The sequence below is a fragment of the Notolepis coatsorum genome (genome assembly GCF_963971535.1).
Source record: "Notolepis coatsorum genome assembly, chromosome: 3".
Taxonomy (NCBI): domain Eukaryota; kingdom Metazoa; phylum Chordata; class Actinopteri; order Aulopiformes; family Paralepididae; genus Notolepis; species Notolepis coatsorum.
The window spans coordinates 86,718,429-86,743,917 of record NC_140167.1 but is presented as its reverse complement, the minus strand read 5'-3'; the positions used below and the strand labels follow the sequence as shown (position 1 = coordinate 86,743,917).

Sequence of the window (25,489 nt, the reverse complement as noted above, 5' to 3'; positions counted from 1 at the left end):
AGTTGGTTAAGGTTAGAGTTTGTCTTAGAGCGTGACGGCAAGTTCTTTCGACGGTTAAGCTTAGGCACTCTTTCGAAGTTGGTTAAGGTTAGAGTTTGTCTTAGAGCATGGCGATAGAACGCCAGGTAATTTGCAGGCTGTTTGACGTGGAAATGGCAAAGACACAGCTCGTCACAGCGATTGGGCAAACGCGTCAGTGGCCAATCAGAGAGCGTCAGACAGTGCCAATCAGAGAGCGTCTGCTAGAAATGCGGCTAGGTTTCGAAATCACGCGGTCCTCCGTGTGCTTCCGCCCGCTCGGAAGTCGGACTTCCGGTGTGGACGACCACGCGCGCTGTTCTCGCGCAAAACGCGCGCGTGCCCCTGGTGCGTTTCGTGAGTCGTGGTCAAATGAAGAGATTTCATGATGCATTGAATCTTTGCCTGATGAAGAATCGTAATCGAATCGAAAATCGGGTCAAATATTTACACCCCTAGTTTCCGCCGTTATATGTGATGAGTTTATCACAAGAGAACTGGCCAGAAGCATTGTGTCTCCAATTAAAAAAAAAATAATCATTGATTGATTGATTGAAAACTTTATTAACATATTGCAGAATGGGTACAAATTGAAGACCAGCCAACTCACTCTTTGTCTTCATTTATTCTTTCAGGGCTACTACACTTGTAAAAACCTTGAAGGCTGAAGTTCTGGCTGAATCTCTGGAGTTGCAGGAGTGAATGAATGATGAATGAAAACTTTATTAACAGATTTGCAGAATGGGTACAGTGCAGTACAGCTCAATACATACAATTGTTAAGGGGATGCAGACCAGAGAAAGACTTTCGTCTTGTTTACACCAGGGTCCCCCATTTCCAATTCATCGTAACATATATGACATACATGACATACAGATAGACAGTACTGCTACATCTATACATTTATGACATACCAGATTTGCAATTACAGTACTGTATTTGTGATACAAAAAAGAGTCCAGAAAGAAAAGAGTATATACATTAGGCGTAGAAACTGTACATTGGATTGGGTAGGTGGGGGTGGGACTGTACATTGGAGGTGGTTGGGGGGGGGGGGGGGGGGTAGGAGTGGGGGGGGGGGGGGGGGGGGGGGTGGGTAGGAGGGGTGGGTGGGGACTGTACATTGGAGGTGGTTGGTGGGTGGTGGGGGGGGGGGGGGGGGGGGGTAGGAGGGGTGGGGGGGGGACACTGTACAACTGTACAAACACTGTACATTGGATTATTGACAAGACCATACTTGGTAATTTACTGTACATTGGCGGGGGTTGTGTTCGGACATTTACAGGGGCTAGTTTCGAGTTGCAGTCTCCCTTAGGTGTTTTTTGAGAGTGTTTTTGAAAGTGGGTAGTGATTCACATTCCTTTACAGCTTTGGGTAGGGCGTTCCACATTGATGTGGCATAATTGCGAAACGTGTTTAGTCCCTTGTTTGAGCCGAATCTGGGTTTAACATGATTTGTGGAGCTCCCTCTGGTGTTGTGATCGTGGTATTCACTGACCTTTGGGAAGTATTTAGTCATGTACATGGGTACCTTGGTCGTGTAGTGTATCTTGTAGACCAGGCCCATTGCAAGTTGCTGTACTCTGTCGTCTACTCTAAGCCATCCTAGGTTGTCAAAGTGGGCAGGGGTGAGGTGGGTTCTAGGAGTAAGGTCAAGCAGTAGTCTGACCAGTTTGTTTTGAGATGTTTGTAATTTTGTTTTTAGCGCCTTTGAGGTGCTTTGGTACCATGAGGTGCAAGCATAGTCGTAGTACCCTTGAATGAGTGCTCCTGCTAGAGTCTTCAGGGTATTCTTGTTTACCAGTGAGGAGATCCGGTACAAGAAACGAGTTCGTTGGTTGACTTTTTTTATTACATTGGATGCCATTTTGTCACAGGAAAGATTTGCCTCTAGGATGGAACCCAGGTAGGTAATATCTTCTTTCCTTGTGACAATATTGTCACCCACTGTAACTGAGAAGCCGTCGGTCTTGCTGAGTTTGTTATTTGAACCGAAGAGAATGGACTCTGTTTTGCCCATGTGTAATGATAGTTTGTTATCAGCGAGCCATATGCAGATTTTGCTTAGTTCTGAGCTGAGGGTTTTTTCAACCTGTAATTTGTTCTTGTCAGAGACCAGCAGGGCTGAGTCGTCCGCAAACAGGAACAAGTTGCAGTCACAAGCTGACGACATGTCATTTGCATAAATTAGGAACAGTAGCGGACCTAGTATGCTTCCTTGTGGAACACCACAGTTTACTGTGAGGGGGGGGGGATAGGGTACCGTTTACCTCCACCATCTGCTCTCTCCCCTCCAGGTAGGATTGTATCCAGCTCACTGATAGACTATCAAAACCAATTGCTTTTAGCTTGTCAATCAGAATGGTGTGATTGACAGTGTCGAAGGCCTTTTGTAGGTCCAGCATGACCATGCCGCAGTATTTGCCCGCGTCCACCTCTTGTTTGATGTGGTCGTTTAAATAGAGAAGGCATGTGTCAGTGGAGTGGGATGTTCTGAAGCCAGATTGGAATTCGTAGATTAGATTTTTTTCCGCAAGGTATTTTTCGACCTGTTCGTATACAATTTTTTCCATGACTTTCGAGATGGAGGTAAGGATAGAAACAGGGCGGTAGTTGCCTGGGTCTAATTTACTGCCTTTTTTGTGCAGAGGGGTCACTCTCGCAATTTTGAAGTCCTTGGGGACGTGTCCCTGTTTTATAGAGAGGTTTATTATGTGTGTGATGACTGGGGTGATGGCGGCTGCTGAGTCTCTGAGGAATTTGGAGGGGATGTTGTCATGGCCAGTGGCCTTGTTAGGTTGGAGGGCGCTCAGTTTTTTGAGTACCTCATCTGTTGTTACCATTTCCAGTTTGAAGTCGTCTTTGTGGACCCCTAGGTTTTTGTAGTAAGCTACTATGTGTTCTACCCCATAATGCCCTGAGTGGGAGGGTAGTTTGTTTACCAGTGTTGTGGCTATGTTTGTGAAGAAACTATTTAAGTAATTGGCTACATCCAGCTTTTCTGTGATGAGCGTGTTGTCCGTCTTTATGTTTATGTTTGAGAATCTGGTTTTAAGTTTTTTACTGCAGCCTAGTTGGTTATTGAGTAATTTCCAAAGTTCACGCGGTTTGTTTTTGTTTTCCTCGGTTTTGTCATTGATGAATTTTTTCTTTGCTGTTTTGATCATGGAGAGTGTTCTGTTCTGTGATTCTCTGGCTCTGGCTTTCTTTACCTCCCTCCAGTTCTTCCTCCCTGCCCTTTTCTCTCTCACCAACTTCATTGATACCAGTCTTTATGCCTTTCCCTTCTCCACTTTTCGATCTCTTTCTGAAGGTATTGTCTTCTCTCTGGGTCAGACAGCATCACAGCATGCTCTGTAACGCTGCTGTGAGTGATTCAGCTGCACTTAGTGGGGATGCCATTCTTAAACAAATGCATGCATTTCCTTTAGGCAATAACCTATATCCTATACATAATAATAATAATATACAATATAATATACGAATATATAATAATATACAATATAATATACCTATATTCTATACATAATAATATACAATATAATATACCTATATATAATATACAATAAAATATACATATTTCCTATATATAATATACCTATACATAATATACAATATAATATACATATCAGTGTTTCCCCCAGGATGTTATTTTGCAGCATGGCACCTGGATCAATGCTTTGCACCTCATCCCACTGCTATGTGTTAACTTATCAGTGTAAGACAACCAGGGGCAAATAAATATTAGTTATAAACTAGTTGTAAAAAAAAAAAAAAAAAAAAATGAAAGAATGCTGCTGTTGAATGCATATAGGGAAAACACTGCATACATGGCAACACATATTGTTATAAGTCAACATTACTATATATATGTCCACCCTGTTAGTTGAATAAGGGTGGACATTTTCAGCTAAAGTTAGCCTTTAGCCTGTCTGTGTTAGCATATTTACTAGCATGACCTTCAATATTTGATGAGGAATCTATAATTCTTCAAACCCTTTTTTTTATTTATTCAAATTGATTGATCTCAATACTTAACAGGGTGGACAGTTATTTTTAAAACATAAAACTCACTTATTAAAACGTCAAAATCAGATAGTAAGAGGTAGAAATATTTTTTCTTCTTAATTGAAGGGACAGTAAACAGCTCAAAAGGGTGGACAGTGACGCTGGAGACGAACATACAACCTTGTTGTTTTGAATGAAAATAGCATTTGATTAACACTTTCACGGCCAACTATAGTCGGGTTATCTCGCCAACCGTTGAGCGCCAAAACCAGAGTATAGTCTGGTTTTCGATCATTTATCGTTTTTTCTTTTATTAGATTTTTTTTATTCATTAGTCTCACGGACCTTGGTGTTACCATTGGAACTCATTCTGAGACCCAGAGAGTGCAATACCGGCCGAATCCTGCTAGGTGGCAGTATCGCCCACCCTTTGAATCCTTATTTCACACTGTGTGTTACATTATATATGGTCCGGGCGGAGAATTTAGACCAAGCCAAGTTAATCGCTCCATCCGAGCACTTTGAAACGCATTCAGCACACTGCATGCATATTTTGTGCAAGTTCATGTCAGGGACCCGTGGACATCAATACTGGAAATCGAATGCCGTTGCTGACGATCAGAGCATCAAAAAACGCCCCCCCCCCCCCCCCCCCCCCTTTGATGCATTCATGATGAAACATAATACCTATTATATATCTTTGATTTGGAAACAGTAGCATGTCCAGGCGAGAAACGCGAACGCCTTTAGCAAAATTCACATATCGCTCTATAACGCAGCTTCCAGGAATTAGCCAGGATCACTCTGAAACTATACAATATTCACCATGGGATAAAACGCGAACGTATACATGAGAGAATTTACTCTTTTTTTTTTTTTTTTACATGTTGGACGAGAGATAGTGACTGTCAAATGAGTATAGTATTTTCTCCATAGCTATAATATAGAATATAGATATAGCCCTCCAAACATCATGACGCACAGTGAAAATGCCTATCTTTTAAAGCGTGGCCCATTTGGGGGCAGCGGTGGCCTAATGGTTAGAGAAGCGGGTTTGTGACCAGAAGGTCGCCGGTTTGATCCCCGGAACCGGCAGGAAGTGCCCTTGAGCAAGGCACTTAACCCCCAACTGCTCCAGTGGAGTTGCTCAGTGGCCAATGGTGTCAGACTGTGGTTGTACTGGGCAGCTCCCAGGTGTTAGATTCTGATCAATCGGCCAGTATCACGTCTTCGTCTGTTTGGCTTGTGTTATCATCTCTCCATCCACTCCCTCTGCGTTGTGTAATTTTATCTCTCCGACGTCTCATATACCGGCTGTACAATCCTTATCATTCCCCGTTAGTGCAATCCGCAGCATAAGTATTCTCCACCTTCGTAAGAATTCAACACTTTGACAGCATGATGCCTTTCTTGGAGAGCGTTGTTTATTAAATAAACAGAACCTCATGATCAGATGTTATCAAATTGTATCGTCCTTGCTATCGTCCTTCTGCTATTCAGTCTAATAGTGGTCAGGCCTGGTCGTTAGCCAAAACCCTCCTCGTGTTAGCCGAAGCTAATGATGATGTGCCCCCCCCCCCCCCCCCCCCCTCTCCGTGATGAGGAGGGAGCTCAAAGTCTCTGATGGTGTCTCCTCTCCCGTGGGATTCGTTTCTCAGTCGTTCTTAGTCTCAGTCTGCCTTACACCTGGAAGAAACTCACTTTCCTATATTCTCGCCATAGCAACGACAGCCCTCCCCTCTTCTGGTTGTCATGTGCCGCTGCCATGACAACAGCTTTCATTACCGTGTGCCAAACCCCCCCCCCCCCCCCACCCCCCATCGCTCTGCTCTCTGTCTCCTGTGACCGCCGTTATCTTGTTGATGTTCTTGACAGAATTCAAAACATTCTGCTGGCTCCTGCCTCTGAACCGCTTCTTCTATCACCGTCTGCTAAGGCATGCACATTTCTGACCTCTCTGACCTGGCCCCTTTAGATGCGGTCATCTCCCCCCAATCTATACATCACATACATTGAAAAACCACGATTTCTCTCACAGGTATGAATGGAACTGTGTGAATGTGAAGCAGGGCGTAGCAGAAAAAGAGCATTTGTGCTCAGCGAACCTACCCTGGGTAAATAAAGGTTAAACAAGGATGGATAAAACGGCTGCCGCTGAAAGTGTTAAATAGAGTTTGACCAGGAACATTAAATAAACTTTAGATTGAAGTTGAATGAACAGCACTGGGGACATGGCATAATACCTCTTTTAACACTTTGAGTGCCGTGGGTTAATTCACATTTAGTCCCTTGAATGCCACCATCGGCGTCAATGTTAACGTTAATATCGCCTAATCTATGTTTTAAATTATGGCTATGTGTCTAATCTGCCCGTCGCTTATCAAAGAATCATTTTCCAGTCAGTGTTGTCAAGGCAGATTGTTTTTTTATCGCTTCATTTCCGTTTGAGAGCATTTTGAAAAGCACCCGTTTTCAGGTGAAAAACAACCTATTCTATGATAATCGCCTTTTACTGGAATATTCCAGAACGTTGATATTTGTCGGCCTATTTATGAATCGTTTTCAAATAAACGCTAGATGATCAATAGTATATGTGCACGCACGCACGTTCGAGCCGCGCGCTGATAATAGCTGCTTTCATTTCCTCATGGATTTTACAGTGAAACAGCTAGAGCACATATCACAAAAAACCTTATATCTCTGTGAAAACGAGTCTGATTATCCTAACACTGATAACATAGATTCCTTACCTGACATCAGATGGTATCCAAATGGTATATTCCAATTCCTGATCACCATTCGAAAAAATCGATAAGTATATTGATCCAACGTGTGTACAGTATATAACCCATGCTCGCCGCGGCTCAGAGGCTCCAGAATGAACTCTGGTAACTCCGGCTGCATCAGTGGACTGGAAAATGTGGACTGGAATATTTTTTTCCCCCCATCCATTTTCATTGAGTCCATTCCAAAAGGGTGATTTACCATCTGGGAGACAATAGGGGCGCTTTTTTCACATCTGATCACCGGCGGCCCCTGTATTTCCAACGGTAGGCTCGGGTGATGCAATATGATTTCAGATCGCTAAAATAAAAAATCAGAGAAAAGCCGTGACGTGGCTTTCAACGTAACTATCGTAAACCCGAGATTAGCCGTGAGTGGCGCTCAAAGTGTTAATGAAAACTTTTAAAATGTAAACAACAACTTAGAAGCCCATATCATTGTTCATGATAAATAACAATTGACCATACATAAAAACCAAAAGGAATTAGTATTTGTCTAAATCTCGACAAAAGGCATCGCATAATCTTTTTTACCCATCTCCTTATACTACATCATTGGTTCCCAAACTTTTTCAATCAGGCCCCACTTGGGTACTGGGTAGTTACAAATATTTTCGAGTGCCACCTAACCTGGTCCTGACCTAAATGTAGGCTAGAATACATTTTAGGCTACAAACATGCCATTTCCTCTAACAAGACAAGATTAACTTAACTGGCACGACCCGGCCCGGGACATTTTGAGGACGATTTGCCCACCGGTGTGACACGCCACTTTGGCGACCTCTAGCGGCTCGGGTGTGCATATTTTTAAATACAATATATAGGTAGATCAAATTAAAGCCTTATTTGTGTTCGAGTTAAATGCCGATATGTGAGGCGTGCGCCAAAGTCTTTAGCAGACTTTGAATTTTTTCGAATACCACTCTAGAGGCTCTCGCCCCGTCAATCATTTGGAGATCTCGAAAATTATTGGACAGGGTTGTAACCAATGAGTGTGGCTTTCCAATGATACCCAACATGGGGATGAATGAATCAGGGATCTAGGTGAAAAGTCACAAGCAAAAACAGGAAGTAAAAAATGCGCAGAATGCATTGGAGTCTATGAGAAAATGGAAACCGGCAGACTTTTTTTTCTCACTTTTTACCAAACTTTTTTTTTTTTTTTACACTTTTTACCAACATCGTTCCATCACTCATTTCTGAATGGATTATTTATGAAATTTGGACATGTACTACACAATACTTCAGGCTATGGACATAGGGTGTTTTCTCAGCCATACATTTTTTTTTGGAAATATACTTTTGGATATTGCAACTACTACAGAAAAACTTGGGTACACAAGTTCAAGTTCAACTCAAGTTCAGACCTATGTTACTCTATTTCATTAGCACTAAAAGTGAATTTTCTTTATTGAATCAGAAACGTCAGAATGTTATCTTTCAAAAGAGACGAGGCTCATGCATGACGCTATAAGTATAAAGTATAGTATTTTGGTTTGCTAAAAAAGTATGCAGTCCTCAAAAACGAATACTAAAATGGCCACTTTTGGGGGCTCCAGTTAAGAGGTTACCGGTAACTTAACATAAGATACAATTAGTTTTATTTGAAAATGAACGAAAGCTTGGCAAATGATCCTGTGCCACTGTGAAATAATTAGGCATAATACAAAATGCAGTTGTAGGCCTACAGTAGGCTACTTCCCTGAGTAGTAATTTATTTTCATTCAAATAATAATAATTAGCCTTCCCAGAGTAGGCTAGTAGATTTCTTTACATTCAAATAATAATTGCAGTACTTCCGCCACTTCTCCATTTTTGTTCGATTCCTCTCAAAATGTCTCTCATGCAGGCTACGTCTCACTCTCTCTTCGATTCCCATTCATTCACTCATTCGCTTGGACAATAGCTAGGTAATAGAGAGTACAGAGATAGGAGCGGCTAAACACAGACTTTATGAGAATATCGACTGCAGTTGCAAAGCATAACGGTGCATCTTTGGTCTACGTAAATAAACACTGCTTTTCTCTCTTGCAGAGCTGCAAATTTCTCTATGACCTTTTTGGTGAAGTCCTTAATGTCAGAAATCAGTTTCCTCTTGACGGAAACCATGGCGTTCAGCTGCCGCCCGGGTGCGGGGCTCTTCAGAAAGGCCTCGATCCTGCCCCGGGTGGACAAGGGCCTCTGGGACTCTGTGCACATGGGCGTGGTCACGTGGATCTTCAGCAGAGCCACAGTCTCCGAGAACGCGCCCTGCAGGTTGTTTCGGGTGAAGTGCTTCAGCATAGCTACGGCCCGACCACCGCAGGCCCGCAACTGCTCCTCCTTCTCCTCGCCGCTGTAGATGCGGGAGAGTTCCGCCCGCAGCTTGGACTCTTTCAGCACCGGGTAGGCGTCGACAACGGCGCAGAGAGACGCGTCGGGGAACTCCGCTCTGTACTGCGGGAACATGTCGGCGCGCAGCAACGCGGCGGTGTGGACGTGTCCGTTGAAGGAGAAGCGCTCCTTGACGTGGGACACGATGACGTCACACACCTGGGGAGTGACAACACAGCAGCATTACAAAGGGGATTATGGGAACTTGTGTTTCATTAGGTCAGACTGAGATACACATGCAGGTGTTATTCAGGTTTAGCTGACCGCTCTTCTTAATCAGGGTAAGTGCAGGTTTCAACAAGTTCAATTTAAGACATTTTAAGGCCCTTTTTTTTTTAATACCACTTAACTCTTTGGACGCCACGGACTTGAGCATATTTTGTTCCTACAACGCCAACGCTCTAAGTCTAAGAGATAGGAATAAGTGGCGGTGTTTGCAGGGCTATATCTATATTATAGCTATGGATACAATACTATGGCCCATTTGACATCAACTATCTATCGTTCAATATGTGAAAAATAATAAAAAATGTCATCCATACGTTCACGTGTTATACCGTGGTGAATATAAGTATAGTTTTAGAGTGATCCTGTCTAATCCCAGAAAACGACGATATGCAGCAATATGTGAATTTCTCGCCTGGACACGCTACTATTTCCAAATCAAATGTATATAATAGGTATTATGTTTCATCATGAATGCATGAAAGGGGGGGGCGGGGGCGTTTTTTGATGCTTTGATCGTCACCAACGGTATACGTTGTGGAGTAACGTTACACACACACACGTTGCAATCGATGTGAAATCATGGTTGGATCAAAGCAGGATTGGTATCATTTAGTCCTTACCTTCACTAGGAGGTACCCCAAAAATAATATTCCAATTGTCTGATCGCGAGTCCCAGTATTGGTGTCCATCGTGTTGCCAACATAATCCACCACAACAGATATATCGGGGGAATTTGACGCTTCTCAATGCGATCGGGATAACCGCTCGACTCGTCTGACAAAGAAAACTGCGCCCGGAGACATTTGAGCGTAACACAGGGCAAGATATAAGGTTTCAAAGGGTGCTCGATACTGCCACCTGGCTGGATGCGGCCGGTATTGCACTTTGGCGATCTCAGGATGATTCCCCATATTAACCCCAGGTCCGTGTGAGAGAAATGAATAGAATTATCGAATAAAAGAAATAATGAAAACCAGACTATACTCTGAACGGTCGGCAAGATATCCTATCCTCGGGTCTTGCGCTGATTGAGTTAAGAGCTAAATTGAATACCAATTTCACAACCATACAAAATTAAAATAAAAAAAACATAGCGACAAATTTTTTTTTATTCTTGCACGTTCCATACAAGCTCTCGCCAGATGCACCAAGCTACCGGTAGCCCCGCAAAAAACAACGACTTGGATACCCAAATCTTGACCGTAGCCATTTTGCCGTCTTGTATTTAATTTGTCCAAATGCTTACTCAACTGAAAATTGGCGGATTACCTGCAGCAAAAGTATATAATGTAACATGCAAGCAAAATTGCAATTACCAAATGAATTGTCAAATACAATAGCTGATGGTCTGTACTTTTTGATCATAAGTATATATTTTATTATAAATAACCAATTTCACACTAATGTTCCAATACTGTACCACCACTATACCACTAGCAACATGAATGAACAACAAGCCAATACATGTGACGTCACTCACCTCTGCAGCCTGGTAATCCATTTGGTCCTGCTGTACTGGAGACATCTTGCGTTTAGCATAGAGAGAGGGAACGGACATTTTAATCCCCCTCATCGTTTCTGTGAAGCTCTTCAGGACGGCCTGAGGAGAGATCGTGTCCTGGAGGCGTCCAGAGAGAGTGTCCACATATGGCATGACAGAGTCCTGGAGCCGCCCAGAGAGAGTGTCCACATGCGGCATGACGGCGTGGAACAGATCCAGGAGGAAGTCGAACTCCTCGTCCTCCAGCAGTCTCTGAAACACTTCCGCCTCTTGCACAGTCTCAGGAAGGAGCGGCTCACCGCTGGACATGATGAGCTCCAGGCAACGGGCCATATCTTCCCTGTGCTCGGACACAATGTACACGCCGCTGCTCTGGAAGTCCCACTGTGCGGGGACGGATCCCGTGGAATGTTGCGCGATCACCGCGCGGAGCACGCTCGCCGTCGCGGGAGAGGAGAAGAAAGCGCAGAGGGTGCTAACGTTGGAGAAGAAAGCACCGACGGATGGGATGCGGCTGGTCACCTGCTGCATTACTGGACCCAGCCGGTACGTGTTGGAGTGGACCTGGTAAACGCCAGGAGTGTGCGGGTAAACGCGCTTTATTTCACCCGGCACTCCACCAGCAGCGCCGTCGCAGGCCTGGGCGACGCCCCGACCCTCGCGTACGTCGGTCAAAACGCCATCCAGGCGGCCCAACAGTGTTTTGGCGATCTCGTCCGTCATCATGTTCTGGACAGGGATGAACTCGTAAAATCTCTCTTGCAACTCGTCGGACCGGTCGACGTAGCGGAACGCGAGCAGCCGCTGGCGCCGCGCGGAGATGCCGGACTTCTCGTCAAACTGGAACGACAGGAAGTCGGCGCTGCCCATCTCCGCACGGACGTGTTCCCGCGTCACGGACAGCATGCAGTCCAGCCAGTCGTCGATCACGGACGCTTTGGAACGGCCTCTGAACCCCAAGAAACACTCCATGTTGTGCAGGATGGTGTCAAGTTTGGCCACAAAGTCTAGTAAACCGGAAAACGGTCCCGTGCTCAGAGACGCGTTCGTCCTGCTGCCGGTCTCCGGAGCGAACACGACGGTGCCGCCGAACAGCACGCAGTCGGTCATCCAGGATAAGATGCAGCGCTTCGTGGTCACTGCCTCGTTGTGCTGCTGGACGCCGACTGACTTCCCCTGCTGAGCAGAAGCCAACCCCTTGTCGAACTGCATCAGCTTGAGCACATTTATCATGTGGCCCTCATGCCGTTCATGTGCCTCTATTCTTGCCGCTAAATGTTGCATATCGGTGATCCCCGCCGCGGTCCATGCCGGGTCTGTGCCCACGGCCTGGAAGAGCAGGCATGGGAAGCAGAACAGAGCCCGGTCCTGGCAGCAGCCGGTGAGCCAGGATGTTTTACCGTACGAGCACTTCGAGAAGATCATGTGCTTGTTGCCGTCTGTCGAAGGCTGCCGTATCTCCAGGGCGGGTCGCTCGGGCCCCAGCATCTTCACCAAGACCTTCTCTTCCCACGTCCGTTGCAGGAAGGGACGTTTCTGCAGGGATTTCACTGAGATCGGACGGGAAACTCTTGCCAGTGCCTGTGAGGTGGCAGCAGTTTCAGCGACTAGAAGAAGAGGGTAAGTGTTATTAGGGCTGTGAAAATAACGTGTTAACACAAATGCGTATTAACACCACACATTTATTCACAGCGCGGTACTTTGCGCTCATCTGCCGTCTGCATTTTTCGCCGATCATCCAATACAACGTTCGAAAGTTGAATCAGGGTTCCCACAGACATTGCAAAATGAAATTCAAAGACTCAAGTACTTTCCTAAGCACTATTTTTCATTTTAAAAGGGCATTTAAAAGGATACAATTCACTTTTAAATGCTAATTATTTATCCAATATGTATGGCTTAAAACCAATTTCCAACAATTTGTTACTTTAAAGGTCAACCTCCACGTTGTATTTTTGTTCAATAAACAATGTGGACTAGGCCAACAGTGACTTTCATGAAGAATTGGAAAGAAAAGTATTGAAATTGACCCAGTTTTAGCGTTTTTATCAAAACATTTTGTCTGCCCAACACAATCACCACGCACGTGCATATTTTAATCAATGGTTCATAACGTGCGCGTGTAATGTCGTCACAACAGGTGTTGGTCACCAGGGGGCTCTGTGAGTCACAGGCAGTAGCAAGGAGGCGGAGAATTATTTCCGGCGTTGGGTGCATGATGCGCATGCGCTGTGATCACACCAGGCAGCCAACGCCGGAAATAATGCCGTTTTGAGCAGTTTATAAAAAATATTTAAAATGTTTATTAGCAACGCAGAGCTTTCAAACCATCCCGTATCTCTGTCCGAAACCCTCGTGCAACTGTGAGTACATTTGAAATGTCTCTGTGATACTTGTATAACGAACGGTTCGGCCAGAACCAGTCCTTCATGGTAAATCTAGGTTGGTTTCCTATTAAGGAGCAAGTGACTGTGGATTCACTCGGTGCATCAGTCACGAAAGGGGCTATGATGAGCTTGGCAAGCCAGAGTAAAACACAGTTTTCATTCAATCAATAACAACATTAACCAGACTCTCGTTGTGTCTATTATGCTAACGCTAACGTTACCTCATTGTGTCTATTCTACAAGCTTTAACGTTACCTAGCCTCTCGTGTCTATCTGCTAACGTTAGCATTAGGCTAACTAACGTTACCACTCGTCCCTAACCCCAACAACAAGCGTACCTAATCAGCGATCTTTTTGTCAGACTAAACTCTCCGCTCGGTGGCAAATTGTGTTGATGTCGGTTTTGTTTCATCAATAAATGAGGCAGAATACACAGTGACTGTATCCTTTTTTATTGCACTTGTTTCGTGCTGCAAACATACATAAGACATCCTACGCGAGACATTAAAGATGGCGGCGTTCTGTTTTCGTTCAGACTCTCTTCTGACCAATCAGTGGTCTGCAGTTTTTCACGTGACATTTCTGGAGCTCTCATGCTGATCACCAGCAGCCCCGCCTCCCCACACGGAGACAAACTGAGTACTTTATTTTAGTGGAAAAGCAACATTAGATTCGGCTCATTAATATGCACCTGTGTCCTGTTGTGACGTCGGCGTTTGATAAGCTTTTTTGATTCGCGCGTGCATGTTATTCGTGCATGGACCTTTTTAACTCTTTCAGAGTGGCATTTCCGGTGTCAAATGGAAAAAAATAAATAATGAAATTATATACCAATGACGTAAACTACCCATAATTGATCAGTAGGGTTTAAGCTGGAGGTTGGCCTTTAAATTAAAAAAAAATTATTTCTTGAGTCAGAACAATTTTATCATGGATGAACAAAACTTTCAATGCGAATGGTTGATTTGAATTTCAAGGACTTTTTAAGCACCTTGTTACAAAATGGGCTGTTTTCAAGGAATTCCAGGCCTTGAATTTTTTTGGTAAAAAATCAAGCACTTTAAGCACTTCAAGGACCTTGTGCGAACCCAGTTGAATTTGCCGCCTTTGGATCGCCACCACACTCGACCAATTGCATGCTTCGGTTCTCAAGTTACATGACAATATATCCGGCGAGCGTCATTTGACAGGCCTCTCCGTCAAATGACCACGTCCGGTAATGAACGGTCCTGAACTGCTGATGGTGAAAATTATTGATCACTGTTGTAGCCAACGAGCGTCCACTCCGAAAGAGATCCCACACGGGCGGGTGAGAGTGGGGGAAGGTGAAACAAGAAGACGAAGAAGTCCATTGTTTTGACTTGTGCATCTGAATGAAGGCAGCGGACGGCCATTTTGGATAATCACGCTGTATTTTTACCAGCAGTGTTAATTTTGGCAGCTATTTTCATTTTAGTTTTAGTCTTAGTCATGTGTCAAGTGCTCCTTTTTCGTTTATCATATTTAGTCATCTTCATTTATTTTTCGTTTAGTCAGTTTGTCAACTAAATGTCTGAGCATTTTAGTATTAGTCAGTTTTTGTCTAACTTGTCTTTTTTGTTTTAGTCTAGATTTTGTCGACGAAAACGGACGACATTTGTCTATTTATAGTTAATGTACTAAAAAAATTATATAAATTATACAACTTTTTTTTCTTTTCTTTTTTACAGCTACTGTTTTATATATACTGTTTTAGTAATAACTAGAAAGTAATGGTATTTATTCAACAACAGGTGATTGTATAGATTAGTATTAGTATCATTAAATGACAACTATGCTTCACCCACGGAAAGGTTGTTGGCACATTGGTTCCACACGGACATTATACGTTGTTGCACTTGCTTCCAGAAGGCTCCGTTTAGGTTGGTTAGTAGCAGAGGCTCTGTTGTGATTTTTAATGCACAATAAATATTCAACATTCTCTTTTGAGACTCCGCCTCAGACGCTTATCATTTGGCACTAAAAGCTAAACATTGTCACCGGTATGGCTGTCCGCAACATGTCATTAATTGTGTGCGAGAGGTCGATCAGTTAGCCACATTAGCGTGAGCTAGGTTAGCCAGTTAGCGTGAGCTAGATGGAAAGAATGTAACGTTACTGGTGAAAAAGTGATTTACCTTGGAATACTCCATTGCCAACTTGCTGTACTTTGCTTGCAGGTCTGCAGCTGGATTATGAATAGTCCCAACTTTAGCCAAGGTAACGTTAAAGCTAAAACTAGCTTTTCAAATAGCTCTTCAGCTAATGCTAATAACAGAGCTCCCCGTCACACTGCTCTGTCGGGACGATGGCATTAAGAAAAGTTATAATTATTTTGTATGACGAACATCTTTCGTCATCAATTTAGTTGACAAAATTAACACCAGTACATCAGGTATAGTCTAGATCAGGTACAGTATAACGTGTCTAGATCAGGTATAGACAGTCTAGATCAGGTATAAAGAGTCTAGATCAGGTGGGTCTAGATCAGGTAGAGTCTAGATCAGGTATAGAGTCTAGATCAGGTATATAGAGTCTAGAATAGATCATGGTATAGATGCCCCCCCCCCTCAGTCACAAATCTGGGGGTTCGATTTGACCCCCACCTGACCTTCAACATCCACATACCTCTGCAAGACCTCATTCTATCACCTAAAAAATATATCCAAACTCCTAGGGGTGGGAATCGCCAGAGACCTCACGATACGATACTATCGCGATACTTGCATCACGATACGATAGTATCACGATACTAAATATATCGCGATACGCTGAGTATTGCGGATTTTTTTCAATTTTTTTTGATCAAATTTTATTTCTTACCTTTTTTCAACTGCAAAGTAAAACTTTGTCAACATGTTTTATCTAATAAAATAAAGTTCAGTCTGTTCATCTCACTTCAATAATTTTTATTGCAGAACATGGTATTTTCTCAAGCAGACAGATGTAAACACTGTAATCTGTGTTGCATGTACCTGACAAACTGAACCGTTTGTATTACAGTCATAATCCAACTTAACTGAATGCACATGTGTGTGTGTGTGGACTACTGTACTATTACAGGTATTGAAATGAATAATGCAACTTCCTTATACAAAAAAAAATTATATATTTTTTAATGAATAATTAAATATCGATACTTGGCGTCCCTGTATCGATACAGTATCGCCACGCAAAGTATCGCGATACTACTACGTGTCGATTTCCCCCCCCCCACCCCTACAAACTCCGTCCCACTTTAACCCTTTCAGACACAGAGAAGCTTGTCCATGCCTTTGTCTCCTCAAGACTGGACTACTGTAACGGACTCTTCATCGGGATTCCTGGCAAGAGCATCCAAAAGCTGCAATACATCCAAAACAGCGCTGCCAGGATACTGAGTCCGTAAACACAAGCACATAACCCCCATCCTCCACTCACTACATTGGCTCCCCGTCTCAACTACAAAATCCTGATGCTCACCCATAAATGCATAAACGGACACGCACCCCTCTACCTTCAGGAACTCATCACTCCACAATCCTCGACCCGTACCCTCAGATCTGCAGGTAGCCTGCTCCTTCTGGTCCCCAGTACCCGGCTCTGCACCATGGGTGACCGAGCCTTCTGCTCGGCTGCACCACGCCTGTGGAACAGCCTCCCCATCCAGCTGAGGGCACCACAGAGCCTGGAGTCTTTTAAAGCAGGCCTGAAAACCTATCTGTTTCAAAAGGCCTTTGATTGCTAGTTTTTTCTTGTGCTGTTGTCTTTAATTTTCTGTTTATTTTAACACTTTGAGCGCCACGTCACGGCTTTTCTCGGGTTTACGATAGTGACATTGAAAGTCACGTCACGGCTTTTCTCGGAATTTTATTATTATAATTTTTTTAGCGATCTGAAATCATATTGCATCACCCGAGCCTACTGTTGGAAATCCAGGGGCCGCCGGCGATCAGATGTGAAAAAAGCGCCCCCTATCGTCTCCCAGATGGTAAATCACCCTTTTGGAATGGACTCAATGAAAATTGATGGGGAAAAGAAAATATTCCAGTCCACATTTTCCAGTCCACTGATGTAGCCGGAGTTACCAGAGTTCATTCTGGAGCCTCTGAGCCCCGCGGATCATGAGTTCTACTGTATACACGTTAGATCTATACACTTATCGATTTTTTCAAATGGTGATCAGGAATTGGAATATACCATTTGGATACCATCTGATGTCAGGTAAGGAATCTATGTTATCAGTGTTAGAATAATCAGACTCGTTTTCGAGGAGATATAAGCTTTTTTGTGATATGTGCTCTAGCTGTTTCACTGTAAAATCCATGAGGAAATGAAAGCAGCTATTATCAGCGCGCGGCTCAAACGTGAGTGTGTGCACGTATACTATTGATCATCTAGCGTTTATTTGAAAACGATTCATAAATAGGCCGACAAATATCAACGTTCTGGAATATTCCAGTAAAAGGCGATTATCATAGAATATGTTGTTTTTCACCTGAAAACGGGTGCTTTTCAAAATGCTCTCAAACGGAAATGAAGCGATAAAAAACCAATCTGCCTTGACAACACTGACTGGAAAATGATTCTTTGATAAGCGACGGGCAGATTAGACACATAGCCATAATTTAAAACATAGATTAGGCGATATTAACGTTAACATTGGGAGTGGACCGTGGCATTCAAGGGGGTAAAAAGGAAAACACGGCGTGGCACTCAAAGTGTTAACTATGTTCTATTTTTATTTAACTTTTATTCTGTATTTTATTTTTATTATTGTGAATAATTATTAAAATGTTTAACTGTTTTAACCCTGTAGCACTTTGGGATCCTAGTGAACGAAAAGTGCAATACAAATACAATTTGTTATTATTATTGTCTAGATCAGGTATAGAGGGTCTAGATCAGGTGAGAGACACTGCACACATCTTCTTGACTAGCAGAACAACAGAGTATACTACTTTACAGACTTTTTAATGATAAGCAGTGGTTCAGACCAGGGGCGGAGCTAGGGGGTGGCTACCTGGGCTCAAGCCCCGGATGTATTCTGAAAAGCCCCGAATCTATTTAAATTTTTTTTTTTTTTTTTTAATTCATCATTGTTACATGAAAATATGTTTGCACCAGATTTAGCAGAAGCTAATTTCCATCTGTGGTCTATCCAGCTGCTAACTGTATTTGAGTGAGTTAAGTCTTGGTGTTATGGTAGACTCAGACCTAAGCTTTAAATCACAATCAACAAGTTGACAAAAACTTAATTCTTCCACCTTAGAAACATAGCTAAAGTACGGCCATTTATAAATCAAAAGGACGCTGAAAACCAGATCCATGCCTTTATCTCAAGCCAACTCGACTACTGTAATGCACTCCTTACCGGCCTCCCGATTAAATACGATGATAACTATTTTATTGCAATGCACTATTGCATTATTTTATTCTATTTTACTAACTATTTTATTGCACTGCACTATTTTACTTTGTATCAGTGAATCATAGACGCCTGGCCATAAGAGCATTCGGAGCATCTCTGCTCTCCCACTATTGAACCACTTTTTGATTATATAAAAAAATATGATATATCCCCCCCCAATATATAAATCTAACCATAACTACAAGTTCAAGTTCTTGAACTTGTAGTTCAAGTTCAAGTTCAAGTTCAAGTTCTTTACGTTATGGTTAACTGAGTTTTATAGTGAAAAGAGCAGCTTTATTGGTCAAGATTGAAGGCTCTATATTGCAGGAAATTGCACGTACAGGTTCATTAAATTCAAAAAAAATCTGTCGTGGAGGGGGTCGTGCCTGAGCCCATCCAAACCACCCCTTGCCTGCCCAAAAAAAAAGAAAAAAGTTAAAAAAAAAAAAAAAAAAAAAAAAAGGGGGGGGCCCATCTGGGCTAAGCCCCGGATCTCCTACAATCCTAAATCCGCCCCTGGTTCAGACACAAATATGTGATATAGTGGAGGCCAAAATAACTTCTCCTCACCAACAACTTCCTCTGTCTCGAGTACGGGGCCGCTTTCCCTCATGACCTTCTCTGTGTTGACCATCTCTGTGTTGACCGTCTCTGTGTTGACCGTCTCTGTGTTGACCGTCTCTGTGTTGACCGTCTCCGTCTCCATGTTGTCCGTCTCCGTCTTTGCATTGACCCCAACTCCCCTCTGCACATCTTTTTTTGGTGAAATATAAAGAAAAAGACAAAAGCAACAGTGAACTTAAAGGGATATTTCACTTTAGTAGAAATCAAATCAGCAGTCTTACCTCTATCTGTGTTTGAAATTTCTTTATTGGGAATAACCCCTTGAGATGAAACCATCTAGTTTTCAAGGGGGTCCGCAAAGACAATACAGAGTTATTTGACAATAATATATAACAAAAACAACAAACAACAAATAACAAACAAAAAAACTAGACAAAACAAAACAGAAACAAAAGCAACAAAACAACAGAGTAAGCAACGCCAGCCAAGAAAATAAAGTAATCCAAAGATAAAAAGCATACAACAGTATGTCAGCAACAACAACACAATGACAAGAACATGAACTGCAACACCAGCAATGGTTAATCTATCTCATATTATTCTATTGGGGTCCAAAGCATAGGCAGATAGTCTCACCGTGAGAGGACAACATATTTTGAAACAATTTAAAAGATGATGTTGAACGGATGTGGACAGGTAGATTGTTCCAGTCGGATGGAGCTTTAAACATAAAAGATTTTTTACCAGCCGATTTAAAGGTTTTTGGAAAAGAAAAAAAGTGTTGAGTACAATGACGAAGTTGATAATTAGAAGTGAAAGGTACCATATACTGTTTAAGGTAATGAGGATAATTAAAGTAAATGCATTTAAAAATAAACTGTAACCAATGTTGTTGCCTTCTTATTGTGGGAGAAGGGAAGTTGAGATTTTCATACATGATACAGTGATGAGTGTTATATGAACAGCCAAGAACAAATCTGCATATACGATTGTAAATGGTGTTAAGCGGAACAAGGGTAGTTTTGGCTGCAATCATATATACTATATCAGCATAGTCCATTATGGGTAGTATGAGTTGTGAGATTAGTTTTTTTCGGACCGTAAATGTAAAACTATTTCTATTGCGGTAAAGAACACCCATGCTAAAGTAAATTTTCCTCATGATGTTATCTATATGACATTTGAAAGATAGTTGTTGATCAAGCCATACACCAAGGTATTTGAAGTGTTCTACTCTACGCAGTGATGAACCATCATGACAAGTAATATTATAAGGTAGATTTATTGTTTTAGATTTTATATTCTGAGAAGTACCGAAGAGCATTGCATAGGTTTTGGTTTTATTGAGGATTAATTTGTTAGCTGCAAGCCAGAATTGAAGACCATTAAAGTTTGATTGTAAAATTTACTGTATTTTTGGCAAGTTAGTTTGTGATGTGTAAAAAACTGTATCATCTGCGTAGAGTTGAACACTACATTCAGAAAAAATTAAAGGAAGGTCATTAATGAAAAGTGGACCTAAAGTTGAGCCTTGCGGCACCGAAAACCAGACTGGTAAGGAGATAAAATATTGTATTTGGTGAGATAGTCGGAAAGTTGTTTGTAGATTAAGGAAATGGGTCTGTAATTGTTAGGATCCAGTTCACTGCCGGTTTTGTGCAACGGAGTGATACGTGAGCATTTCCAAATTGAGGGTATTTCATAAGTAGATAGAGACATATTAAACAAATCACAGAGTGGATACATCAGAATATGTGAAGCTAGTTTGAGAAATTTGTTTTCAATGCCATCTAACCCAGGGCTGCTGCTCACTTTGAGATCATTAGTGGTATTGAGAACTTCAATTGGTGTGATTTTCCTGAAGTAGAAGGAGCTGTGACAAGGTGCAGGGGCGGCGGGGGCTAGCAGGGTCTTAAGCCCCCTCTGAAAAAGGCTTAGCCCCCTCTAAGCCCCCCCTCCCAGTTATGTTTTTTATTTTATTTATATATAAAATACATTACGAATTCCGTTATATTGGACATTTGTATTAATTATATCAAGCGAAGAACTGAGAAATTTGGCAGAGAGAGACGGCAACATTATCGTGGGTTTGCGTGATGAGTATCTCCACCTCTTTTATTGTGAAGCTGTATCTATCTACCGGACGTCATCAAAAGCATGTCTGTCACTATAGCCAATTGAAATGCTAGAAATGGTCACGTGGACTGGGAGAACCAATGGAATAGTCCCACCGGGCCGCATGTATATTATTTCCCTAACGCACTTTCACTTCCGCGTTCGAGATGCGTGCGAGTTAAAAAAACAAAACAAACATCTTTGGATAGAACGGGGAAATATAACGCTTCTTTTAATAAACAGGAGCCATACATAAAATACGGGTTTATCGCAACAGGTCTGTGATTCTTGCGTGCCGAGCCGACGTCCTCTCTGCATAATATGTGGCGACAACAACAACAACAACAACAACGAGGCAAGTTGGCAGATAAAGTAGCTGCTGCATTCAACGCCAATCTGGAATTGGAGGGCGGCGAGTGGATATGTGACATGTTTCAAACATTAGCAGGGATTTTGGAGGACTTAACAACAAACAAGGTATGGTGAGTCGTGTTTGCATGCATTCTGATCTGTTCGTCACCCGCCGCGGTGATCTGACTGCAACAGCTGATCTGCTGTTCATGAATGAATGAATGAATGAATGAATGAATGAATGAATGAATGAAAAACATATTGCAGAACGGGTACAATACAGTACGGCGCAATACACACAATTGTTAAGGGGATGCAGACCAGAGAAAAGTTTTTTTTTCTCCAATATCAGTATATTAAATTAGCCATTGTTTTTGATCCTGGCCCGCCAAGAAACGGCTTGTGGAAAATATGGCCCGTGGCCAAACCTAATAGCCGACCCCTAGCCTATATTAGCCGTTATTTTGTTTGTTGCATTAAAATTCATTAGCCCCTGCTATAAACAATCCAGCCCCTCCAAAGCTCCCGCGAGGCCAATTCTCTGGCGCCGCTACTGACAAGGTGGTGTATTAAATGGTACAGATAAATGATCAGGTGTTGTTGGAGTACAGACAGAGGAGAAATGATGGTTAAAAGCTTGAGCAACTGAAAGAGGATCGTGTAGTATTATGTTATTTACTTTTAGCTGATTGTTACGAAGAGTTTTATCTGGTGCATTTGTTAATTTTTTTTTATATTTTTCCAAAAAAAAATTGGATTTTTAAAATCCTGAGTGAGAGAATCTTTATAGTAATTAGATTTGGCATTTCTAGTCATAGTTTTACTTTTATTTCTCAACAATCTATATTTTCCCCATTCCTCAGGATCTTTTGTCCTGCGAAATGAGGCCCAGGCCTTATCTCTCTGCTTGAATATATGAATTAAATCAGATGTGACCCAAGGAAGATGAATGCCCTTAACCTTCATGGTTTTGAAAGGTGCATGGTTATCGATCATTTTTGTAAGTTCTGAGTGCAAGAAATTCCAGGCGTCTTGAGGTTTTGAAATGATTTGGTACCGGTCCCAATTGACTAAAAGCAGGTCATTAATAAATTGATCAGTATTCATTTTCTTGTATTGCCTAATTTTTATAAATTTGGGTGAAAGTTTGGGTAGTTTAATTTTCCAGATGCAAAATACAATGTGGTTGTCACTAAAGCAGTCTGACATGGTCCCTGAATTAGAAAACCTATTTGGATGTGAGACCAATATCCAGTCAAGTAGTGTTTGACATGTGGGAGTGACCCGAGTAGGCTCGTCAATTAGCTGAGTTAGGTTCACATTTCGGATTATGTTTTTAACATTATTACAGGATTTGTCCAACCAATTCTTATTGAAATCACCAAGTATTATAAGTTCATGTTTTTCTTTGATAGAATTTATGGTGGAAATAATGCAGTTGAATGATTCAGCGGAAGATGAAGGAGGTCTATAAATGTTTCCAATGGTTAAGGACTTGTTCTTATGGAAAATTATCTTAATGAAATGTAAAGGCTCAACTGTAGGCACCGTTATCTCAGAGACAAGATTGGATGTGACATATAGAGCAACACCACCAGCCCTTGTGCCCCTGTCAGCTCTGTATAGAGTATAGTTAGTTCATTTTATTTCATTATTGGATATATTGTTGGTAAGCCAGGTTTCTGATAATGAGGTTTGTGCAGTTCAACCCATACCCTAAGTAGGTCAATTTTATGTACAAGGCTCCTAATATTCAAATGTATGATTTTAATTCCTTTTGCGCTATCCAGATTGATATTTAGTGTTTAAATCTGTTCCATCATTAATCCAACAACAATCACCGTTCCACAGAGAAAATGTGCTATGCTTGAAAATAGAACCCATATTAATAATATATGAACAAGACAACATAAACCACATCTCAGGAGTAACATCAATTATACTGAACATGGCAGGACATAACAAGACAAGACATAACAAGATACAGTAGGACAAGACAAGATGGACAGACAAGACACAGACAGACAATATCAAAACAACCACCAACACAGAACCACCCAGCCCATTTAACCTTAACCCCATAGGCCCAAGGATTTTGGGTGAGTAGCCTAACGATAAACACAACTCCCTAGCCAAAAGATGATAATATAAATGAGGGGGAGAGAGAGAGATCGGATGGACAATAACATTGTTGCATACAGAAATACATAGGTATATGTACACACAGGCACACACACATACGCACACAGAAACATTCAACATGCATGTACACACAAGTATACACACACACCCACGCAACATGCTGCATGCATACCTACATACTAACATGCACACCTACATATGTGCATATACATACCTACAGTACGTGCATACAAATAATGCAAAAGACATACGTGCATACAAATAATGCAAAAGACATACGAAATCCAAACGAAAGAAAAGGAAACTAACATAATAATATTAATTATTAATCAATAACCAACCAATCAATTAGTTAATCAATATAACCAATATTAATAGTAATAGAAATAATAATATATGAGAAGAAATAATATAAGAGAAGAAACATTAAAAGAAAGTAAAAAAAAATAGGCAAAATAATGTCTTGAGAAACTTATCTACAGTTGTCTTCAGTATCAACATCACAGAATGCAGTCCAGGTAGTCTTGGTAAGGACAGCGTGCTGCTGACGTCATCACCATGCATCCATGTTTATAATAAAAATATGTTTAAAATAATAATGAAATAGCAAATAGTAATAATAATAAATAAATAAAAAGAAGAAGAAGAAGAATTTATAATAGTAATTAGGGCTGGGCGATATAACGACAACGATAAATATCGCGATATATTTAAATAATCAATATCGATTTTTTTTTATTTATTTTTTTCGTGACCTGCAACAGGGCAGTTTTAAAACCAGAGACAGTGGACAGCCTTGTCTTTCTTGCCTGCAACTTAAAGTAATGGCTTTGCTTGTCCAAATGACAATACTGACCAAATTGAGATTTATTTTTCTCTTCTTTGCTTTCTAATTTAAAATACAGTTTGAAACCGTCTGTAGCAGAGCTAGACTCCAGTCACGAGTCACGGTGCACATGTGCGGTGGTTTGTCCACCAAAAGAGTGCCAAAAGATAGAAAATAAACTAGCAGAGCCAGAACTGTTCAACTCCCCTGGAGCCACAGCCAGCAGAGAAGCCGGTTTACTTTCGCTTTTAAACCAGCTGCAGCCTGAGAACTGGAGTGTGAGGGGATGTAACACTAAAGATGGCGGCAACGACAAAGAATTGCTGCAAAATAAACATACACCTGTTGTTTAAAAAATAAATAAAAAATGTAACTTCTAACAATTTCGATAATTATCGATATCGAGTGATATGATAACATTATCATATCGTTATTTTTTTCCATATCGCCCAGCCCTAATAGTAATATACATTCAATATATACACGTATATACCTATACATACATACATTCCCATCCCGTCCTAGGTGGCAATGTTGACGCTCAGACGTTTGATGACATCATCATCATGCGACCGTGTTTACAACGGTTGTGGAGCCATGCTGCAAACAGAACGCACTACTGGTGTAATCCTCCTGCTTCAATGTTGACAGCAGCTGGGGAAACATTCTGGATATTCGGTAGAATCTCCTGAGCATCATGGAAGATGTTGTCGTCGCCACCGCTCAGCCAGTATGTTATCCGAGGATTTCTATACAAGTTGCCATCGATGTAGAGTCGATCAA

At 41.8% G+C, this 25,489-nt stretch overlaps 1 protein-coding gene across 1 annotated transcript in view; it reads right to left on the bottom strand.

Moving 5' to 3' along the window:
- Positions 1-8,265: 8,265 nt before the first annotated feature.
- Positions 8,266-25,489, bottom strand: part of LOC311225892 (uncharacterized protein) — a 32,590-nt gene continuing 15,366 nt past the window's right edge. Inside the window, exons 9-11 of the mRNA XM_084311284.1 lie at positions 19,279-19,461; positions 10,891-12,518; positions 8,266-9,341 (exon numbers count right to left, since the gene is read on the bottom strand). Of these exons, the coding sequence (XP_084167410.1) occupies positions 8,748-9,341; positions 10,891-12,518; positions 19,279-19,461 (2,405 nt within the window). The 3' untranslated portion in view covers positions 8,266-8,747. The remainder of the gene's footprint in view (positions 9,342-10,890; positions 12,519-19,278; positions 19,462-25,489) is intronic.